Source organism: Rhea pennata, chromosome 5 (genome assembly GCF_028389875.1).
Source record: "Rhea pennata isolate bPtePen1 chromosome 5, bPtePen1.pri, whole genome shotgun sequence".
Classification (NCBI taxonomy): Eukaryota; Metazoa; Chordata; class Aves; order Rheiformes; family Rheidae; genus Rhea; species Rhea pennata.
Genome location: NC_084667.1, coordinates 1,356,926 through 1,376,992, shown reverse-complemented (window position 1 = coordinate 1,376,992; position 20,067 = coordinate 1,356,926). Strand labels below are relative to the sequence as shown.

The following is a 20,067-nucleotide window of genomic DNA, read 5'->3' as shown; positions in this document are numbered from 1 at the left end:
CGGTGACTCGCCGCGCTCCGGCCCGTCCCGGAGCGGCGCCGCCGCCTTTGCCAGCCGCAGCCGCCACTGACCGGCATCGGCCCCCTCCTCTCCCTTCCCGTCCTGTCCCGTCCATCCCGGCCCCTCGGAGGGCTGCGCGCAGCGAGCCCGGCACCGGCATCCCGCCGACGCACGCACCTGAGGGAGCCCTGCCGGGAGCATCCTGCCCGCGGTGCGGTGCGGTGCGGTGGCCCGGCCCGGCCCGGCCCGGAAGCGGCGGGCGGGCGGGCGGCGCCGGGGGCGCGCGGCGGGACCCGGGGGCGCGCGGCGCCGGGGGCGCGCGGCGGGACCCGGGGGCGCGCGGCGGGACCTGCGAGCCGCCGCGGCGCGCGCCCGGCGCGGCGGGGATGCCGCCGGCGCGCTGATTGGCTGCGGATGAGCTCACCCCCCTCCCTCCCCCGCAACCCGCGCGAGCCCCTTAAAGGCGCCGCGGCCCGGGCGCTGCGCGCGGGTTCGCGGCGCGCTGCGGGGAGGTCTTGGACCGCGGAGTTCTCGTGCGGGTGGTTAAATCTGGGCTAACCCTGCGCGTCGCAAATTGATTCCAAATTCCATAACCACAGACAACGTGAATCACAGATCTTACCGATATGTTTATCGGTATTGCGTCTTTATCACGTTATTAGTTTATTTTGAGTTGCACTAGTATTCTTGCTTTATATTGCAATTATTATTCACTATAAATTCTCTTTAATTAATAAAGCTTTCACTCTTTAAATACTGGCTTTACAACTCTATTTACTTTCTTCTATAACACATAATTAGCTGTGTTTTAAATAATGTTTTCATCTACCTACGTCTAAAAGGCAATACTAGTTGTTCTAGGCATTTCCCTGCTAACCTGTTTAACACAACAGGAATGCAATTGGGTTGCCATACCTCTTCTGCATATATCTTTCCCCATCTCATTTAATTAATTAATGCATATTTTTATTTGCATGTTGCACGGGAATGTTGTTGCCCCTCTAAACCTGGGCTCTTGGTTGGCCATTTTATTAACTCTAGCTGACTCATTTGGTTTTACAAACTTAATGCAAATACATGGAACAGGAAACATTACACTCCAGCAAAGTGACAGTGTAGTCAAGAGCCCAGCTGGTAGTTAGCCAATACTATTCACAGGGAAAATACTGCTCTTCGGCTTAACATAGATATGCACGTTCTGGCCTCTTTTTCTGGCTTCTTCTTGGAAAGCCAGGTATGGAGGGACCTCTAGATCACTGCAGCTATTAGCAAAGGAGGTTTGCTGAATCGGGAATGATCAACCACTATGGCTCAGGCCAATTTATTTACTGCATCTGTGGAATGGTCAGTCCAGGTCCAAATAATACCAGTTTTGAAGAGGTGATGGGGGCCTGCAAAGAAAGAAAAGCTAGAATGAAATACCAGTGATAACATGTCAGACCTAAGAAAGACTAATACCTGTTACTAAGACATCTGCATCTTTGCCCTTGTGGGCTTTCCGCTTTCCACAGGAAATGTTTCTGCAAAGGCAATTTCAGTTTGACAGGAGCTGGCTCCGTGTTGTGCTGTTACAGCTGCAGCAGCTGGGGACAGCTATTGTGTTCCGTCACTGCTGGGAAAGTCCGTGTTTGCCATGGGACTAATTTTGGCAGGTCTCAGCCTTCCCCAGGGAGACAGACCTGACTAGAGCAACCAGATGGCACCTGGCCTTGGAGAGAGTGAAGGGTCCGGAGCAGGCCAGGATGCCCACAGGGAGCACCCCCTTGCACTGTCCTGCTACTTCCTACCCCGCCAACCTTGATGTCAGGGGATTTCCGCTGGCTCAGTTCACCTCTGTCCGAAATAGCCGATCTGTTAACAACAAACTAGAAAAAGTGACAGCCATGCGTACTGCTCAGCTCAGTGTTCACCAGCCAAACACTCTTGTTCTTACTAAGGCCATTTCCTTGGGAGTGTAAAAGCCCCCCCCCTTGCTTAGGGGGCAGTTCTGGTAAGATTTAATTGGGTCTATTTTGTAAGACAATACACTGACCAAACATGACACATTTTCACATTTTTTTTCCCCCCCACTCATAACACTCGTGACACTTCAGGCTCTGGTCCAACTTTTTTCGTGTTCTTCACCACAAGACAACGCAACCCAAGACAGCTATTCTCAGAAATTTCAGCATGTTCACCCGATTAGTGACATGGCAGACATTTTTGCCATTTATTCAACCAATATTAACTTAACAGAGACTTGTTTTTCTGCCCAGCTCATTTCTGCTTCACAGTGTCTGGGGCCTTTCTACGCCTACCAAAGCCCAGGGTCTCCTCCTTCAAGAGAAAAATCTGAACAGGCAGAGATCGAGCCAGGGGCCTGGATAAAAGTAGAGGCTCTGCTCCCGCAACTCACCTTCTTGGCTTCAGCTGATGGATAGAGGCCTGGAAGGAATAGGAGCACAGTGAAAATGCAAAACCCTGCATAAGGGATCTGTAAAGTTTGGATATTAGGGGTAATAGTGCTAGAAGAAGTGGAGTCTGCAGTCCCTACAGGGAGGGGAACAAAAACCTAAGTGACTTCATTGTCAAACACATACTTTATGTATTTAAGGAGTTTTATTGCTTCTGTTAAATGAGTGCGTGCTGGGGAAGTGAGGGGAGATGTCAGAAACCGGTGATGTGGCAGGTCAGTGTGTCCACCAAGGACACAGCCAAAGGAAGTGGCTGTTCAGTCTGGGAGCCCACGGTGACCTCCTAGGATTCACTGGGGAGTGGAGCTTTGCAGAGATGACTGGGGCTGGGTTCGGGAAATGCTGGTTCGCTTAGTCCTCAGCAGTCATGGCTACTGGCCATCAGGGCAGCAGGTACCACGGGGCCATGGGGAGACTGGGGTGAGAGGGAGGGGAGCAAGGCAGCTCCGTGTTTGCAAGTCTGGGGCAGCCTCGAGGCCTGTGAAGTGAGGGGCACAGCAAAGCATGGCGCATCCCTACCTGCATTCACACTGCTTGTGCACCAAGAAGTCCATCTTGACCATGGTGGTCTCTTTGATACTTGGAGAAATCTTCACAAGCTGAAAGGGTAGCAGCAGTCACCCCCTGGCAGTGCAGGGCCACCCCCATGACCACTGCCTTTTTGCTAGGATGTGGGGCTGATTTTGTGCAGGCCACACTCCAAGGAGCAGTGAACCCCCATGTTTCTCCTGTCAGCAGTGCTAGGGCCACTGAGAGGGTCAATCCAGCCCTGCACAGACCCCCAGGCATGCCCGAGATGGAGACCCAGCAACACCTCTCCCCACTGCTTTAGGAGGGTTATTCCTTTATGCCACAGCGGTCCTGCACACCACAGTGACAACCCTCTTGCCGACATCCACATCAGCGCTCCGCGTTTGGACTGGCAAGGTCCAGAAATGTGGCACCAGTCAGCAAGGTGGATGGGATAAGGAAGAGGAAGGACAGAAGAGATTGAGCCGAAGTCATCACCCTCTAGCAAGAGGAAGAGCCTCACAAGAGGCAAAGATAAATATCAGATGTGACCCCTGAGGCACAGTGGCCCTTAATCTCTGGGCTTCAAGTTCCCATGGCCGTTCTGTCTGGAGGATGTTAAATGCTAGGGATTATTATTAGACCAACCTGCTGAAGAACCCCTGGCCCTTGTGGTGGGGGTGGGAACCTCCAAAGCAGGAACAACAAATATGAATAATAGGGAGGGGAGTGAAAGCTGCTGTTTTTCTCACAGTTGGTCTAAAATACCCACATGAGGGCTGGCAGGAGCTCAAAACTCACTGGAGACCACAGATGTTGCTCACTGAAACAAGCGGAAAGGCTGTGCACAACTTTATAGGGATGAAAAATACCGTTAATCACAGCCAACAGTGTAGGAACTCAATGCCTCCCGAGATACCCAGGAAACTTGGACCGGCATGTCTGGAAGAAGCGGGAGGAGGGGAGGCAGTGCTCAGCCAGCATCCCAGGATTGGGGAAGCCCGAAGTTACCAGCAAAGCTGTAGCATCAGCCCTCTGGGCTGATTTCCCCATCACCATTTCTAGGATACCCCCAAAAATTACAAGAAGTTTTTGTTCCTACTGCAGCCTGAAGCCCAGCTGATGTTTCATCTTCCCTATATCCCTCTTTCCAAACCTTCTTGCTGTAGTCCTGGCTCTTTACTTTAAGCTTTATTAAACAAACCTTTGCCCTGTAGTGCTGGGAGACACAGAGCCATAGCACGTTGATAATCTGGCGGTGCACTGCTCCTGTGAGGCAGCTGCTTGTGTTCACGGGGTGTGCAGCCAGGAGAAGGACATGTGGTTTGGTAGCTCTGGGGCTGGGGCATTTGCTGCCTGCCTGCAGAGGATCAGCGTGGGGTTGTTCTGCTCACTGCTGGCTTCGGGGATGGAGTCTCTCCCATTTCCTTTAGAAGGCCACCAGTATGCCTCCAGCAGTGAACAGGTTCCCACTGAGGGACAAAACAACTGTTTAGCTCTTAGGAACTGGCTTTTACCTCCATGGTGACCACCTCTGTCTCCACGGGTGCACAGAATTGTGCCTCGTCTCCACAGCAGCCTCCACAGCGTTGCACAGCGACACAAGAAGGTTTGTAGATGTGGCTGGCCTTATCGGGGTACTCGGAGTAAACATCCACAGTCGTCAGGAAGGGCTGACAGAAGCTACTTCTGTAAACCTCCAGAAAAGACAGGTCTGGAAGAAATGCAGAGGGAGGACAATCCGACACTGGCCAGCCCTGCTCTTCCCCTTAAGGACATCAGGCCCAGATGAGAAGGCTTCCAGATGCCTCCCAGCTGGCACACTGATGTCCGGCTGCTCCACCAGCTCCTTCCTGTCCTGTCTCAGCAGTCATGTCCCAGTCAGGACAGTGAGTGAGTGGCCGGGCTATTTTTCATCCACAGATATGGATAAACCTGGCCCTGGCGAGGCGGTTTCTTTTTCCCCCAAGCAGTTCAAAGCTTGTGCAGGCTCTGGAGCCCCCAGAGATGGAGAAGCTACCTCCAGGTGCAACCCCACATCCCGCCTGTGCTGGCAGACAAGGCTGGGGGGTATCTGCACCCTGGGCTCCCAGAGTGCCAGGGCCTAGGTGTCCAGCATAGGCAGGTAAAGCTGCAGACTCACCTTCCTGGCTCGAGCCAGCATCATCGTGAGGCTCATCCTCCTGCTGGGGATGGAAATGCAGAGCAGTGAGTGCCAGGGCTGGCTTTGAGGGTGGAGGGCAGGGTCGCTGCAGGGAGATCCCTAGGATGGAGCTCGTCTCCCCACCCCACCCTGACCCCCACATCACTGTTCGTGACCACTAGGAGAGCGCGATGTCCTGTTGGACATCCTGCCACCCTGGAATGAGGAGGGCTACTGGTCCTGGCTCTCCAAACTGCTCTGCTCCTGCTCCCCAGCGGTGCTCTAGGGCCCCTTGCTGACAGAGGGCATTCATCTTCACAGCCTGGCCCTGCGAGCACCCTTCCCAGCCACCCTGCTTTGGCACTAGACGATCCAGGCAAAGGGGCCCCATACGTCTTCCGACTCCCCTTTTCATTCAGGCTGAATCCCTCTGCAGGGCTGGAGGACCTCACATTTCACATCTCCCTTTGCCCCCCACACGCGATACAACTGGCTGGTGTTTATTCTAGCCTGACATCCGTCTGTGCTCCTGAACGCAAGGCTGGGAGAAAGGTCACAGGGAGAAAATCAGGTATTAGACCCGGTTTTCAAAGACTTTTGCCTAGGCATCTTTACAGCCCCTCTCCACAACTCTTTCAACACATTCTTTTTCCATCTCAGCTCTGAAGGAGAAAGTCTCCTGGCCCCAAGCCCCAGCCAGCTCGCTCTGTCCAGGTCTCTCTGAACGGGAGCACAGCCCTCAGGTGGATCAGCCACTCCTCTCAGATTTGTATCATCAGCAGACTCACTGAGAAGCACTCTGTCCCCTCACCCAGGTCATTGATGAAGAAGTTGAACAGGATGGGACCCAGTACTGAGCCCTGGGGGACGCCACTAGCCGCAAGCCTCCAACTAGACTCCACGCCACTGACGACGACCCTCTGAGCTCTGCCTTTCAGCCAGTTCTCAATCCACCTCACTGTCCGCTTGTCTAACCCACACTTCCTGAGCTTCTCTAGGAGGATGTTCTGGGAGACCGTGTCAGAAGCCTTGCTGAAGTTAAGGTACACAATGTCCACTGCTCTGCCCTCATCTGTCCAGCCAGTCATTCCATCATAGAAGGCTATCAGGTTGGTCAAGCAGGATTTCCCCTTGGTGAAGCCACACTGACTACTTTTGATCATGCTGACTACTACTACTTTTCCTCCATGGATGAGGCTCTGTTTCAGCCCAGCCATGGAGTTTCCCCAGTTATGTCCACTCTGGAGCTGTCCCAGCTGGACATGGTGCAGGCTAGAGGGGAGAGGGACACGGGATGAGGCAGGGAAAGGAGCTGCTCCTCACCTGGGTGCGTGGTGCCCGCAGCAGCACCAGGGCCACAAGGAGCATCAGAGAGGTGCTGAGGCTCATCAGGTTCCCCTTGCTGATGGGGCCTCAGTGAAGGTCTCCTGAGCACGGTCCCGGAGCCGCAGGGAGCTGTGACACCTGGAGCTGCAGCCCCCAAACCTCCTGGTGCTGGTGGTGCCTCTGCTGCTCTTGCGCTGCCCCATCCGCTCCTCTTATCGGCTGCAGCAAGCTGCACGCACCAGCCCGCTCCTTCCCTGCACCTGCCCGGACGCCCACATCCCTACCGCCCACGTGCCTACCCTGCCGCGGGGCCTGGCCGGCGGGCACTTCGGGGGCGCTGAGCGAGGTGACCTCGCAGCAGCCCGCGTGCCCAGAGCCGCCGGAGCCCTGGGGCCCAGTGCCCACGCGTGCCGGGCACCGCCAGACCCCGCCAAGGAGTGGATGGTCTTTGCTGGACGTGCTGTTCCCGGTGCCGCACATCCTCCACGCTCCCCTGCGGCCCAGAGGCGTGGGGGACCTGTCAGCGGCCGGGCAGCTCTCGGCGGGGGCCCTCCCCGGGCTCAGCGCCGGAAGAGGGGATTTCGGGCATCGCTGGGGCAGGATTTGTCCAAACCGGGGCGAAGGGGAGCCCTGAGAGGAGCAGCAGTCCCCGAGGCCGGAGGAGCTGCGATGGCACCCTCCCTCCGGCATGACTAGGGAACGCCGCTGGGCTTTCTTTTTTGGGTTTAAACACGCTAATGACCACTCCTGGCAACGTTTCTTTTTATTAATTAACCTCCTCCTTTTTAAGGTGGGGGCAGCCGGGCGGCCGTAGCAGGTCTGGCCGGGGAAAGGCTCAGGCGGCGCGGGCAGGGGAGGCGGCCGTCCCCGCCGCGGAGGAGCTCCGCGCCAGGCTTCGGAGGCAGAGCAGGCTCGCCGCGAAGGCCTGGCCCGGGGCGCCGCGGGACGGTACGCCCAGCCCCGGCGGCGCAGCGCCCACCGCCAGCGCCCACCAGCAGCTCTCCCAGCCAGGGACCCGCTGCATCCACCGTCGCGGCTGGAGCAAGGGGGAAACGAGGGCGCGGGCAGGGCCGGGGCTGCCCCCAACCCGGGGGAGCCGCAGGGGCATCACAGCCCCCGGGAGGCCCCTCACTCCCACTGCGCACCCCGGGGGGAGGCGGCTCCCCCAGCAAGCCAGCCCTCGGGCGCAGGAGGGGCGGGCGGCCCTCGGCAAAGCCCTTCCTGGGCGCAGAGGCAGCTGCTGCCCCAACCTCGCAGCAGCCCAGGCAGGGAGAGGGACCGAAGAGCCTCAGGGCAGGAGTCCAGGCCCAGGGTGGGACGAAGGGGAGGGTGGGGGCAAACTGTGGCGCCTGCAAGGGGGAAGAGGAGGATAGAAAGACACGGGAAAGCAAGCTGGGACCAGCCCTTGGCTAATTATTTAGACAGAGGTCAGAGCAGGAAGGGGGTGGTGAACAAGGAGAGGCACCCAGGCCCCACGCTGCTGCGTGGAGGAGGCAGCCCAACGCCCGAGGGCCCCCGAGCCCCCAGCACGGGGGCAAGTGCCCGGCTGGGGTTGCCCCCGCAGCACTACAGGACTCTGCTTCGAGGCCAGCCCCATGGCGAGGTGCTGGCGCCACAGGACGGACCGGGAGCTGGCAGGAGAGAGCTTCGTAGCTGCCAGAAAGGGGACGGGACTTCTGCTGCCGCCAGCTCCTGGCTCCAGCAACCAGATTTTATGGAGAACAGGGAGGCTGGGATGCAGCTGCGAGCACATGAGGGGGCCCTGGCACCCCCCATTTCCTCCCTTCCCCGCCAAAACAGTTCCCCTCCCAGGCTTGTCCCATGCCAAGGCTGGGGCAGATGCAGCCCTGCTCAGTCCTGGTTTCCTTCCTCCCCAGCTGTGCAGGGACGCCGCTGCTGCTCCCCTCTGAGCCAGCTCCCAGGGTCAGAGGATGCCCCCCAGCCTCCCGGTCCGCTCCAGGGGCTCGGCCACCGGCTCCCTGCGCCAGGCTCCCCGGGAGCAGGGAGGTGCGCCGCCAGCTCCTCATCCTTGCCCCAGGCTGGCGAGACATCCGTCAGCCCCTGCTGCCAGTGGGGCAGACGGGGGCAAGGGAGAGTCCTCGGCTCCGGGGCCGCGCTCCCGCCAGGAGCGGGCAGGAGTCCGTGGCCCTGTCCCGCCGGCTGCTCCCGCGGGCGGCCGTCGCTGCCCAGCCTCCAGGCTGCGCGGGGGGTGCGGCGCCACAGGTCCAAGGCACAGGACAGAAATGCCACTGGCTCAAACCCCGCCGGCAGGAGCGGGGCCGCGGGCGCAGCGGCGGCTACCTGCGCGGCGTGCCGCACCTGCAAAGAGAGCGCGGCACCGGGTGAGCGCCGCGGGTCCGCGCTCGCCCCGCGGCTCAGCCCCCCACCCTACCCCCGTCCCCAGGGGTGGCAGGGCTGCGCTGGCCAAGCCCCGAGCAGCAAGCGCCCCACAGCAGGGGAGAAGCACAACAGGAAAGCGCCAGCCACGGGCCCTGCACCCCAGAAGGGTCCGCGGCCACGGGAGCCCGGCAGGGACTGCCGCACCACACAGTTCACACCGCGTGGCCTGGGATGGCAGTTCACCTGCCCATCCCCGAAGACGGGCAGCCTGAGCAGGCGCTGAGCCTTCAGTGAAGGGTCTGTTCCCCAGTCCCCCATTTCGCACCACTACTCACAGCATCAGTTAGAGACCTAAAAGCTTAACCGTTTATTCCAAACAAATTAACCCAAGATACTGCCCGTATTCGCCCCTGCTCACTTACAGCGCACAGTCTTTACGTCTCTTCTTGTTTTGTCTCCTCTTACCTCGGCCCTTCGATCTCCTCCTTCGAAAGGAAAGGAGTGCGAGAGACTGACGGGGGGAGGCGAGAAGTGGCACCCTGCCGGCAGCATCGCCCCCAGCGCCACTTACCTCCCGGCTTTCATCGGGTCCTGCCGCGGCCTGGGGGGAAGGACAGAGCAAGGAGGTTATTCGGGCAGTGCTGCACGCGGTGCTTCTAGGGGTGGTTTATGGAAACCCTGGGTCACGACTCCAGCTTGCCACAGACCCAGTCGGATTTCTCCCCGCACGATCGGCTCCTCACCCAGGAGCAGACTGTGCTACGCAGGAAGAAGACAGGCAGCAAAGGGGCAGGAGACGACTGACCCCGGCGACTCCCCTGTGGGCCATGACATTTCGCCCAGCAGGGCATGAGGCACAGATCCACTTTTAACTGCTCTCAGTGACTGCTTTCACAGAGCAGCTGGTCCCAAGCAACACTCGGGATCTGCTTCCAGAGCTCAGGAGCAGTTCAACAGCCATCACGTGCTTGGGCTTGCTATTCCCGACACGGGCCAACACCAAAGCCCCTACTGTGCTTCTGCTGAATTTCAAAGGGGAACAACATCAGGATGAGGAAAGCTGCTTAGAGAGAAGGCAAAAGGGTGCTGCAGATAGGAGCTCATGCCGGTTCAGAGGCAGACTGCACAAGTGCCTGTAAGATATCGACTGGGAGCTGTGCTAAGTACGAATGCCAAAACAAGCTCAGGAAATTCCCTGCAGGGAAAACAGCTGGAGGCAGGGGGAGGTCAGGCGCGTGCTGGTTCCCGCTCCTCCCTACTGCCCAGTGGATCGCTGCAGCAGGGCCACGCTTGCGGCTACAGGGGAGGAATATCGGCACCAGGATCCTCGGGCTCTTCTGGGTGAGGATCACGCGCAGCAGCTGCCCGACGGGACGCGCATTCCCCAGGCTGTGCAATAACAAGCTGCCTCCAGGCCGTGACGGAGCATGGCCACCGGGGCTCGCCACACGGGAGAGGTGGTGGAGACGCTCCGCGCCGGGACAGCGCTGCTCCGGCTGCAGCGGCCCTCTCCCACCTCCCACCGCGGCAGCGCGCTGGGGAGCTTCGAGCTTCTGTTTGTCAGCCCAGAGCCCTTGCTGCAGGTGAGCCCCAAGCCCCGTCCCCTCCTCAGGACGGGGCGAGGGTCGAGGCCCAGCACTTGGGCTTTCTCCCGGAGCCAGCGGCACGCACAGGCACCCCGGGCAGGCGGGGGCCCCGCGGTGCGGCGCGAGCCTGGCGCCCCTACCTGCAGGCGCAGCGCTTGTGCTCGGTGAAGGCCATCTCCACGTAGGGCGCCTCCCCGCTCGGCTTTATCCTCAGGAGCTGCAAAAGGAGCAGAGCTTGTTCCTTCCGCGCCCCGGAGGGACCCCGCAGGCCGGGCAGCTCCGCGCGGGCCACGCCGCGGCCGAGCGGGCGCCCACCTGCACGCGGAGGGTGCGGCTCTCCAGCGGGACGCAGCGCAGCCCCTCGTCGCCGCAGCAGCCGCCGCAGCGCTGCAGGGCCACGCAGGAGGGCCTGAAGACGTCCTGCACCTCGCCCGGGAACTCGGCGGCCACGTCTACCAGCTGCTCCAGCGGCCGGCAGAAGCTGCGGTTCCACACGTCCCGGAAGGGCGCCGCTGCGGGAGACCCGCGCCCGCGTGAGGCGCCCGCCGCAGGGCCCGCGCGCAGCCCCGCCGCGCCCCGCGCCAACTCACCGGGCGCCCCCGGGCCCTGCGGCGGGGGGAAGGCGGCGCCGAGGCGGCCGCCGCGGCGGAGCCGCTCCGGGGCCGGGGCCGGCGCCTCCTCCGCCTCCCCCGCGCCGCTCGCGGCCCCGCGCGCTCGAGCCGCGACGGGCGGCGGCGGCGACGCCCCCAGCGCCGCGGCCACCAGCAGCTGCAGCGCTGCCGCCGCCGCGCGCACCATGCCGCCGCCGCCGCCGCCGCGGCCCGCGCCGCTATTTCACCGCGCGGCCCCGCCCCCGGCCCCGCCCCGCCCGCGGTTCCACCGCGCGGCCCCGCCCCCGGCCCCGCCCCGCCCGCGGTTCCACCGCGCGGCCCCGCCCCCCGGCGGCAGCTCCGCCCCTCGGGCCGCGCCTCGGCCCTTGGCAGCTCGGCCGTGAGCCCGCGGCGCGCCCGGGGCCGCCGCGTCCCCTGTGCCGAGACCCGCGTCCCCCGAGCCACCGCGGGCACGGCAGCGCCTGCTGCAGAGCGGCTCCCCGGAGCGGGGCGGGGCCCCGGCCTCGCCCCTTTGTCTCTAAGCCTGGGCAGCCAGGAGGGGCGACAGCATCCTCGCGGGGACCGGACGCGGCACCGTTTCCCGAGGCCGTATCCAGCTATTTCCCACACTTCCCTCCTCTCCTCTCGGCCCCGACCCCGCTGCCTCCGGCTGCTCACGGCCCCGGAGGAGCGCCGGGTGCCCGCCGCCCCCACGGCCGGGACAGGCGAGGGGCCAGGCAGGCTGCTCGGCCCTTCCGGGCGCACCACGTCCCCGCGAGCCCTGCGGGACGCTGCCCCGCTCCCCGGGCTCTACTGCCGGGCTGCGCGGCGGGGCCACGAGCAGCAACACCGCGCTGCTGCCTGCAGCCAGCCACGGCCGTCACGCACGCTAAAGCTGCCGATGGCTCAGGCGCCGTCCACGTGCTTACTCAGGCCCGCGGAGCTGGGTTTCCCAGGTTGTCACGTACCTGCTTTCGACTGCCAGCTTTGTTTGGTTTTCTTTTTTTTCCCTAGAGGCTCACGTTTTAAACGTGCATTCAGCACTTGGTTCTGCCCATCGTTTTCATTCCTTTAACTTACTAAGTGACCTATTTTCTTCCCTGTGGCACGTAGAAAACACTGGTTTGGACCACCTCAGCCTTTCAGCGTATTCATTCCTGCTTCTTTACAGCTTTGCCTCCCTGGCTGCACAGTCCTATCTGCTCCTGCGGCTGCAGTAGCCCTGACTGGAGTCCTCTCCCACATTTCTGACTGTGGCCCTTGAGCGGGGACCTTCCAAGAAGCAGTCGTGTTAAATCCACGACACCTACAGTGCATCGTTCCCCTTGCCCCAGGGTTTGTGTCCCTCCCGCCACACCCCTCCTCAAAGCCACTTGTGTTCTGAAAACAGCACCCAGGGACAAGACAACCCTACGCTGCTCTTCCCTTGCTGCCTGCCCGGTCTCGACAGTGCCTTCTGTGTTGACAGCCTGACTCATTATTCCTTCGGGGCTGCGTCTCTGCCAGCTTTGGCACGCTGGCTCCTTCCCTTCATCCGCACTGAGCGAGTGCGAGCAGCTCACTTTTCTTAGCTGGGCTTTACAGGCGAGTCCAATTACTAGAGTTCAGCAAACTCCGCTTGCCTCCCTGGCACTGCATCCAGCCCACTTGATCCACAAAAAGTTCCTAACCCAAACAGCCTCCCAGCACACAATGTTCTCGCACTCCTGGATTCACCCAGCCTCCATCCTGCCTCCCCCTCCCTCACACTAGCACTTGAAGGGACTGGGGGATCAAATTCAGCCCCCCAGGACAGCTACCTTAAATGCAAAGTTCAGTTGGTGGAAGGGGGAGGCAACTTGCACCTGGAGAGGGAAAGGGGTGCCCAGACAGCAGGGCAGCACGGCACCAGGGCAGCTGCCTGCAGCAGTGAGCCGCAGCCACGTTTCTGCCAGGCGACATGCACGTACCTCATGGACATACCGTCCGCGGCCACGGCAGAAGAGGGGCGGGCGGAGGCCCAGCTCCAGCCCCGTTGCGCACAGCGCAGTGGCGGGGGCTGAGCAGGGCAGCCTCCCCCCTCTCTGCTGAGCTGTGCTGCCGCAGCCGGCACGGCAGGTAAGCCAGCGGGAGCAGCGAGACTGGAGCCGAGCGTAGGGACGACGGCAACACTTGTCCTTCCAGTTGCCCTCCCCACGAGCCCCCCGTCCCCTGCTGCTGCCCTCACAAGCACCGCGCCGCTCACCCTCCTTTTCCCTGCTCCCTCCTCCTCCTCCTCTTCCTGGGCAGCCTCTCGCCTAACTCACCGGGTCCTGGCAGCGGCTGCAGACTAACGACAACCAGATGTCTCTCAACAGCAGTCCCTCCAAGCCACCCGAGGCCAGCGTCTGCCTCCCCGCTCCGCGGAACGGCAGGTTGCGGAGGCTCAGGCACGCGGGGCCGCAGCGCTAGCAGCTGCCCGGACCCCCGAGAGCCCGCCGAGCCCCGGGCAGCAGGCTCAGCTCGGGGCTCTGCCCGCGAGAGCCGGGGGCCGGCGGCGGCCCGGCCAGCGCCCTGCGGGCGGCGGGGCAGCGCCCTGCGGGCAGGGGGCCTGCGGGCGCCGCAGCCTGCCAAGGTGCTGGGGAGAAACCGCCCTGCCGGACGGGCCCGCCCCAGGGAGCCGCGAGTCACCGGGACGGCAGGAAACGCTGGGGAACGGCGGGCAGCAAGAGGCGGAGGGAAGGGGCGCGGCGGGGCCCGGCCTGGGCCCGGCGCGGCCGAGGCACGGCCGCCGCTCTCCGGGCCTCTCCCGCGGGGAGGCCGCGGCTCCGGGGCGGCTCCGGGGCAGGCCGGACCCGGCCCGGCCGCCACCGTCCCACAAGCCCCCGCGGGGCGGGGCCCGGGGCGGCGGCGGGGGGCGGAGGTCAGAGGTCACTGCCTGTCGCCTAGGTTACGACGGGAGACGGTTGCACGCTGTCTTCTCCCGCCAGCCGCGCTTGCGATTGGCTGCGCCGCCATGAGGGGCGGGAGCAGCTGAGCAGCGCCCGCCAATGGGGAGGCGCGGAAGCAGAAGCGGAAGCGGAAGCGGTGTGTGCCGCGGGACGGGCCGGGTTGCCGCCGCCGCCGCCATCATGCCGGGCGCCGCCGAGCGCGGCGCGGAGCTGTCGGAGCAGATCGAGGCCTTCGTGGCGCGGCTGCGCGGCGGCGGGGAGCGGCCGCGCTCCGAGGACACGGCGCGGCAGACGCTGGTGCTGCTGCGGAAGATCGTGGCGCAGGGGCGCTGGGGCCGCGCTGGTGAGGGCCGCGCCGCGCCGCTGTGCGGGGAAGCCCCTCGCTGCGGCCCTGCCCGCCCGCCGCGCAGGGCCGGGCGCCGCCGCGCTCCGTGCTGCCGGAGCCGCCGCCCGGTTTCTGCGGCGGTCCGTGCAGACGCTGTGCGCCGCCGTCGGCCCGGTCGCGGGCGAGCTCTCCGCCCCGCGCGGTTACGGAGTGAGAGCGGGCTGCCTGGCGATCGCCTCGCAGCAGCAGATGAGTTTCCCCTCTAAACTTGCTGCTTAGGAGTTTCAGTTTTGAGCCTGCTTTGCCTCTGAGTTAATGTTTGGGAACACTGACTCACATTGTAGAAGAATCCGACAGTTACCTGCTCTTGGCAGCCTCTTAGGGTTGCTTTTTGCTCAGAACTTTGTACTTCGTCGTGGTGTTGCATTAGTGTTTCACTAGTGCCTGAATCAGCCGCCAGCTCTGGAACAGTTTTAGGGTGAACGGGTTGGTTTGAAGCTCACACAGGATAGGTGTGTGCTGTGGTAACCGTGGCCATCCTCTGTTTTAGGGGAGCTCATGGAGCTGATCCGGACAGAGGGCAAGCGGATGACAGCAGCCCAGCCGTCTGAGACTACTGTGGGCAACATGGTGCGGCGAGTGCTGAAGATTATTCGGGAGGAGTATGGCAGGTGAAGCACTCACCTCCTGCTTTCTGTGCTCCTCTTAGTTACCCCAGAACAGGCCTTCCCTGCAGTATGTTCTGCTGCTTTTATGAGACCACTTATTTTTTGCCACCCCCTTTTCTGACTTGTCCTACAGAGGGATGCAGCAGGCTTAACAAGTAAAGAAACAGCAGCAGAACCTGTAGTTTTTGAAATAGCTGATGGCATTTCCTCCAGTGAAAGTCCACTATCTGTTGCAGGTGTGTGAGCTCCCCTCTGCCTGTCAGAACAGTCTGTGCTCTGACCTCGGGCTGTTCTCTCCTTGCTTTCCCAGGAGAGTCCATTCCACTGGAGCAGTAGCCTTGAACACTGCTCTTCGTGCGCCTGCCGCAGCTTTCACGATTTCTCACTTACGATAGTGCTTACTGGCAAAGCTTCAGGTGTTTTTCTGCCGCAGACAGCTAGGGGAACTCTTTGGTGCCCCTCTGCGTTCCCAGGGGGGCGTTCTGTGCTGTGGGGGACGCTAGTCCTGACACGCTCTGGCTGGCCGGCGTCACGCTGGCAGTGCCCGTGCGCGCTCTTCCTACCCTGAAGGGCTGCGTTCTCTCCGCAGGCTTCATGGGCGCAGTGAGGAAAGCGACCAGCAAGAATCACTGCACAAGCTTCTGACTTCCAGAGAGCCGAGCGAGGATTTCAGCACCCCTTATCCTCTCCTTAGAGCTAGCGTCATTGAAGCTGTTAACGAGCTGCTAATAGAGCTAGGTATGGATGGGTCTGAATCGTCACAGGAGCAGAACTGCTTACGGGATGGAACCGATGCTTCTTCCTGCTCTTAGTTGGAAAGAAAACAGTAAAGATCTGGGAGGCTTAGTCTGAAGGAATGCGTGTCCCGGGAGCAGCATGCACTGTCTGAGAGAAGGGTGGGTCGGTGGGAGAGGAGGAGGTGCCTGTGCTGTTGGTTGTCTGAGAAGCCTTGAGTTGACCCCATGAGGAAGAATATCAAAAATCTACCAAGGTTGTGCTTAATTGCTATAGCTCATCAGACCTTTGTGCAGAAAGCACTGTGGCTTATTTTATTTTTTCTGCAGTCCTTAAACAGATCAGGAGCCTAACCCTTCTTCTGATGCCCTTGTTGCCCAGCATCTCGTTTTCACGTGGTTCTAGCACTACTGGGCTGCAGAATCTGTGGACTTCTGTCACTAGTTGTTCTGTGGGCTCTCAGGAGTAGTGTTGACCTGATCTACTCCCCTCACGATGAAGTTTGTGACCTGTCCATTTTTCTGAGTAGCTAAGGAGCACCGGACAGTTTGGAGACAGCTTCTTAGTCTGTCTTCACTGGTAAAAGGAACAGGGAGAAAAGCTGCTCCTGCTCTTCCAGTGTTGGTAGCATTCCCTTAGTAAAAAATGATATTGCTGGAGGACAAGTGCCCCAGGACTTCAGACCACGAGTGCTGCCTTTCCCGAAGCATCTTGTATCCCACAAAGACGCAGTGCGCTAATGCGTGCTCCGAGGGGCCCACTGCCCTCCCGTGCAGTGCCCTCTCCTGCTGGCGTCACCTGGAGCTGGATTCAGCACAGACTGTGAGCCTGGCTCCTTTTCAGCTGGTGGTTTCCTTCCCTTGCAGAGGGCACCACCGATAACATTGCCATGCAGGCGCTGGAGCACATCCACTCCAATGAGGTGATCATGACCATCGGCTACTCGCGCACTGTTGAGGCCTTCCTGAAGGAAGCTGCCCGCAAGCGGAAGTTCCAGGTCATCGTGGCAGAATGTGCACCTTTCTGCCAGGTAAGACCCAGGCTGGCTGGCTGGCTCCTCCGGGCCCTGCCTTGTCCCAGGCAAGCTTACTGAACTCTTTTGTCTCTGGAGAGCAAGCTGCGAGCACAACACAAGCAAATGCCTTTTGCAAGGGGGAGTTCCTCAGCAATTCAGAGGAAGGACAGCTCGGGACGGCTGTGTTTGTGCTCTATCACTTGGTACTTCTGTAGCTCAGGGAAGAATCGAGTGTTAGTATCTCTACAGCTGCAACGCAGAGTTGTGTTCCTGGGGACTGATTGTATTCTCGCCCTGTTTAGGGTCATGAAATGGCTGTCCGACTATCGAAAGAGAACATCGAAACTACCGTCATGAGTGATGCAGCTATTTTTGCTGTCATGTCTCGAGTCAACAAGGTAAAGAGGGCTCAGCGGGAGGAGGGAGTTAGTGGCAGGCTTAGTGCTCAGGCCTTCCAGGATCAGCTGTAGCTCCCATCAGTGGTAGCTGTATTTCTTCACCAAAGACTCAAACTGTGACACTCCCTATTTACAAAGCTGGTGGAAATTCAGTGTACGGGCTCAAATCGGTGTGATGGCTAAGTGTATCGTGACAGGTTTTAGTCAGTTAGGATGTTCTGTGCTGTCTCTCTGCTTCAGCCTGCTGCCTAATGCTGATTTGCCTTGTAAGGTGATCATCGGCACGAAGACGATTCTGGCCAACGGCGCGCTCATTGCTGTGAGTGGGACTCACACTCTGGCGCTGGCAGCTAAGCACCACTCCACTCCCCTCATTGTGTGTGCCCCTATGTTCAAGCTTTCACCACAGGTAAGCGCAGCAGCTTTTCGGTACTACACCCGCTCTAAATAGAGAAGCGGGGCAGGGGCAGGGGTGTTCCTGTTTAAGGAAGCCCAGGGTGGGAAGCGCCACCTGCCCCAAGGCCAGGTTGGTACCTGAGCCCTCTCTCCAATGCTGTTATTCCAACTGGGAAATCCGCATCCAAATCTGGCACATCTCAGAGTCTCTTTGAAGCCCTCCCTGCTATTCCAGGTTCCTTCCTTCACCAAAAGCTGACAAACGTGCCCAGTTACTGGTGCGTAGTAAGCATTGGTCTCCCTCATTATGCTTTAGAGATTGGTATCTCCATACTAACTTTTCTTTAACCATAACAGATTTCAGTTTATACCTGAAATGGTGGAAGACAGCCTTCACCTACAGAGAAGGTAGAAGGAGATGCTTCCAAGCGTTTGCAGGTCTCAATGCTTTTTCAATATCGTCAGATCAAGAAACAGGCTGAGAAAGGCATGTCTGTGCTCTGGTTCCCCAGGCTCCGCAGCAGAGCAGCCAAGACATAGGAGGCTGTGAGAGCTCTGAGAAAACCTGCCTTTCACCTATAAACATTGCACAGGTTCTGTATGCAGGCAGGATATAATTATTATGAACTGAGCAGCAGGGTCTGCTGGCATGTCTTTCTCCTCTGCTTTTCTTCCAACACCGAGGATGTTTTCACTAGGATAATGAGATGGTCTCTGCTTTCCTGACCTTACTGTACTCTCTTGTCTCATTCAGTTCCCTAATGAAGAAGATTCATTCCACAAGTTCGTGTCACCTCAGGAAGTGCTGCCTTTCACAGAAGGTACTAGTTCTTCCTCACCCAGGGTGGTCAGGCTGGTCTAGGCAGTAGGTGTTCGTTTGACTGGTTTGTTTGTTTTATAGCTGACACTAAATTTAAACATAAGACCACCTGTAATGAGCCTGTAACCAAAGACAGAAAATCCTTTTCTGTTTTCCTGAGCATTAAAAAAAAAATACTAGGAACCATTCTATCTCATATGTAACTTTCTAGGAAGTACAGAAAAGGGATTTTCTTTGAACACCATCTTTGCAGTTTTGCTTTTGCTCTGATATATTCAGCATTTTATTGCAGGATTGTGATGATGGTGCCAGGTGTAATTCCCTGCAAGACAAAGCAGACGTGCACCACTGGGGCAGCTTGTTTTCCTTCCCACAACTCATGTTGTGGGAAGCTGCTTTAAACATTGTTACTCGAGCTATTTGCTGAGGCTGTGTCTCTGGAATGGGCTTCCTGCACAAGCACCACCTCCAGAAAGGTGGCAGCTCCCTCGCCTGTTTTCAGGTGGCAATCTCCTTTTCAAAGTCCCATTTTTGTGACAGACCTCTGAAATGAGTATGTCAGGTTTAGCTCAGATTTTCGTTTCTGACATTCTGAATTTTGTTTAAATAATAACCTGGCAGCATCGTGATTCTTGTATTCTAATTTTGTATCGGAAGGTTCTCTGTGAACCTACATCTGAAGGGATTTGGGATGACTATCAGTTAAAACTATTGAAAGAGGAGAGTGCTGCCAGCAGTTCAAGATTGCTACATACTTACAATTCAAATTTGTCTAGTGAGGAAGCTGGAAAAGATTCAGGACATTCCAGTCCTAACTTGAGGGTGGCATATATATATATAGCCAGTTTGTCGAGGGGTCAGAGGACGTGCAGGCAGCCAAATTTACTTTGTTTGAATTGTTTCTGTCTGACACTGTTGTTATTCACTTTTTCAGGGGAGATCCTGGCAAAGGTCAATGTTCACTGCCCAGTGTTTGACTACGTCCCTCCAGAGCTCATTACTCTCTTCATTTCTAACATCGGGGGTAATGCGCCTTCCTACATCTACCGCCTCATGAGTGAACTCTACCATCCAGATGACTATGAACTCTGAACTCTAATGCCTTGAGGCAGGTCGCTGTCCAGGCTTTTCCTACCTTGATGAAGATACAACAGCTAATCAAAAGCACGTGTTGCAAAGATGGCTGCTGACCCTCAGAGGGAAGTTTGCTCAAGTGCAGTCTTTCCCATTGAAAAGCAACAGAAAGCAGAGCTCTTGCACAGGTTTTGATTGCTCTACTGAATTATGAGCCACATGGAGCTGCTAATCCACTTTGATTTAGAACCAGCAAGGCATACATATAATTTTCTGGGGAAGCCAAGCTGTTATTTCATGATGTGCTGCAATAAAGGCTGTTGACAGTGATGTCACTGTTTAGCATATTTTCTATGTACAGTTAGTTTCTTTACCTAGCAGGAGATTTACCAGTGTAGTGAGCTGCCTGCACATATACTGCAATAGCAGGCTTTAAGGTTTGCTTTCGGCTATGAATGTGATGGCACTGCTCTTAAACAGAATTGTTCGTTTTTCTGTCAATTTTTGTGCAGTTATTGAAATACATACTTTTTTTGTAAAATGCTGCAACAGAATTCCATTCTTCATGAAAAGCAGACCTCTGAAACTCCCATCAACTAGTTTCTTTACCACTGTATATATGGCAGAGCTCAAATTCTTGCTTTGCTTCTTGTAGTCTAGTCCCTTTCCTCTGCTACCAAATAACTAGGATTACTGAGCTACTAGTTCTTCCTAGGCAGACATCTTGTTTCATTCTGAAAGTTCGTGCCTTTTCTAAAGGGTGGCATGGAAAGTCTTCA

The 20,067-nt window shown here is 58.6% G+C and overlaps 2 protein-coding genes across 2 annotated transcripts; one reads left to right on the top strand and one right to left on the bottom strand.

Moving 5' to 3' along the window:
* Positions 1-7,177: 7,177 nt before the first annotated feature.
* Positions 7,178-13,924, bottom strand: PGF (placental growth factor). The gene is made up of 7 exons (XM_062576161.1): positions 13,907-13,924; positions 13,234-13,480; positions 10,674-10,870; positions 10,499-10,575; positions 9,344-9,373; positions 9,195-9,257; positions 7,178-8,751 (listed from the first exon to the last, which is right to left on the bottom strand). The coding sequence occupies exons 1-7, from the start codon at positions 13,922-13,924 to the stop codon at positions 8,730-8,732; spliced, it is 654 nt and encodes a 217-aa protein (XP_062432145.1). The 3' UTR covers positions 7,178-8,729.
* An 85-nt stretch (positions 13,925-14,009) lies between these two features.
* On the top strand, positions 14,010-19,618 carry EIF2B2 (eukaryotic translation initiation factor 2B subunit beta). The gene is made up of 8 exons (XM_062575951.1): positions 14,010-14,200; positions 14,733-14,853; positions 15,440-15,588; positions 16,452-16,615; positions 16,903-16,998; positions 17,270-17,407; positions 18,149-18,215; positions 19,149-19,618. Exons 1-8 carry the CDS (start codon positions 14,038-14,040, stop codon positions 19,304-19,306), a joined length of 1,056 nt encoding a protein of 351 aa, XP_062431935.1. The 5' UTR covers positions 14,010-14,037; the 3' UTR covers positions 19,307-19,618.
* Positions 19,619-20,067: the final 449 nt, after the last annotated feature.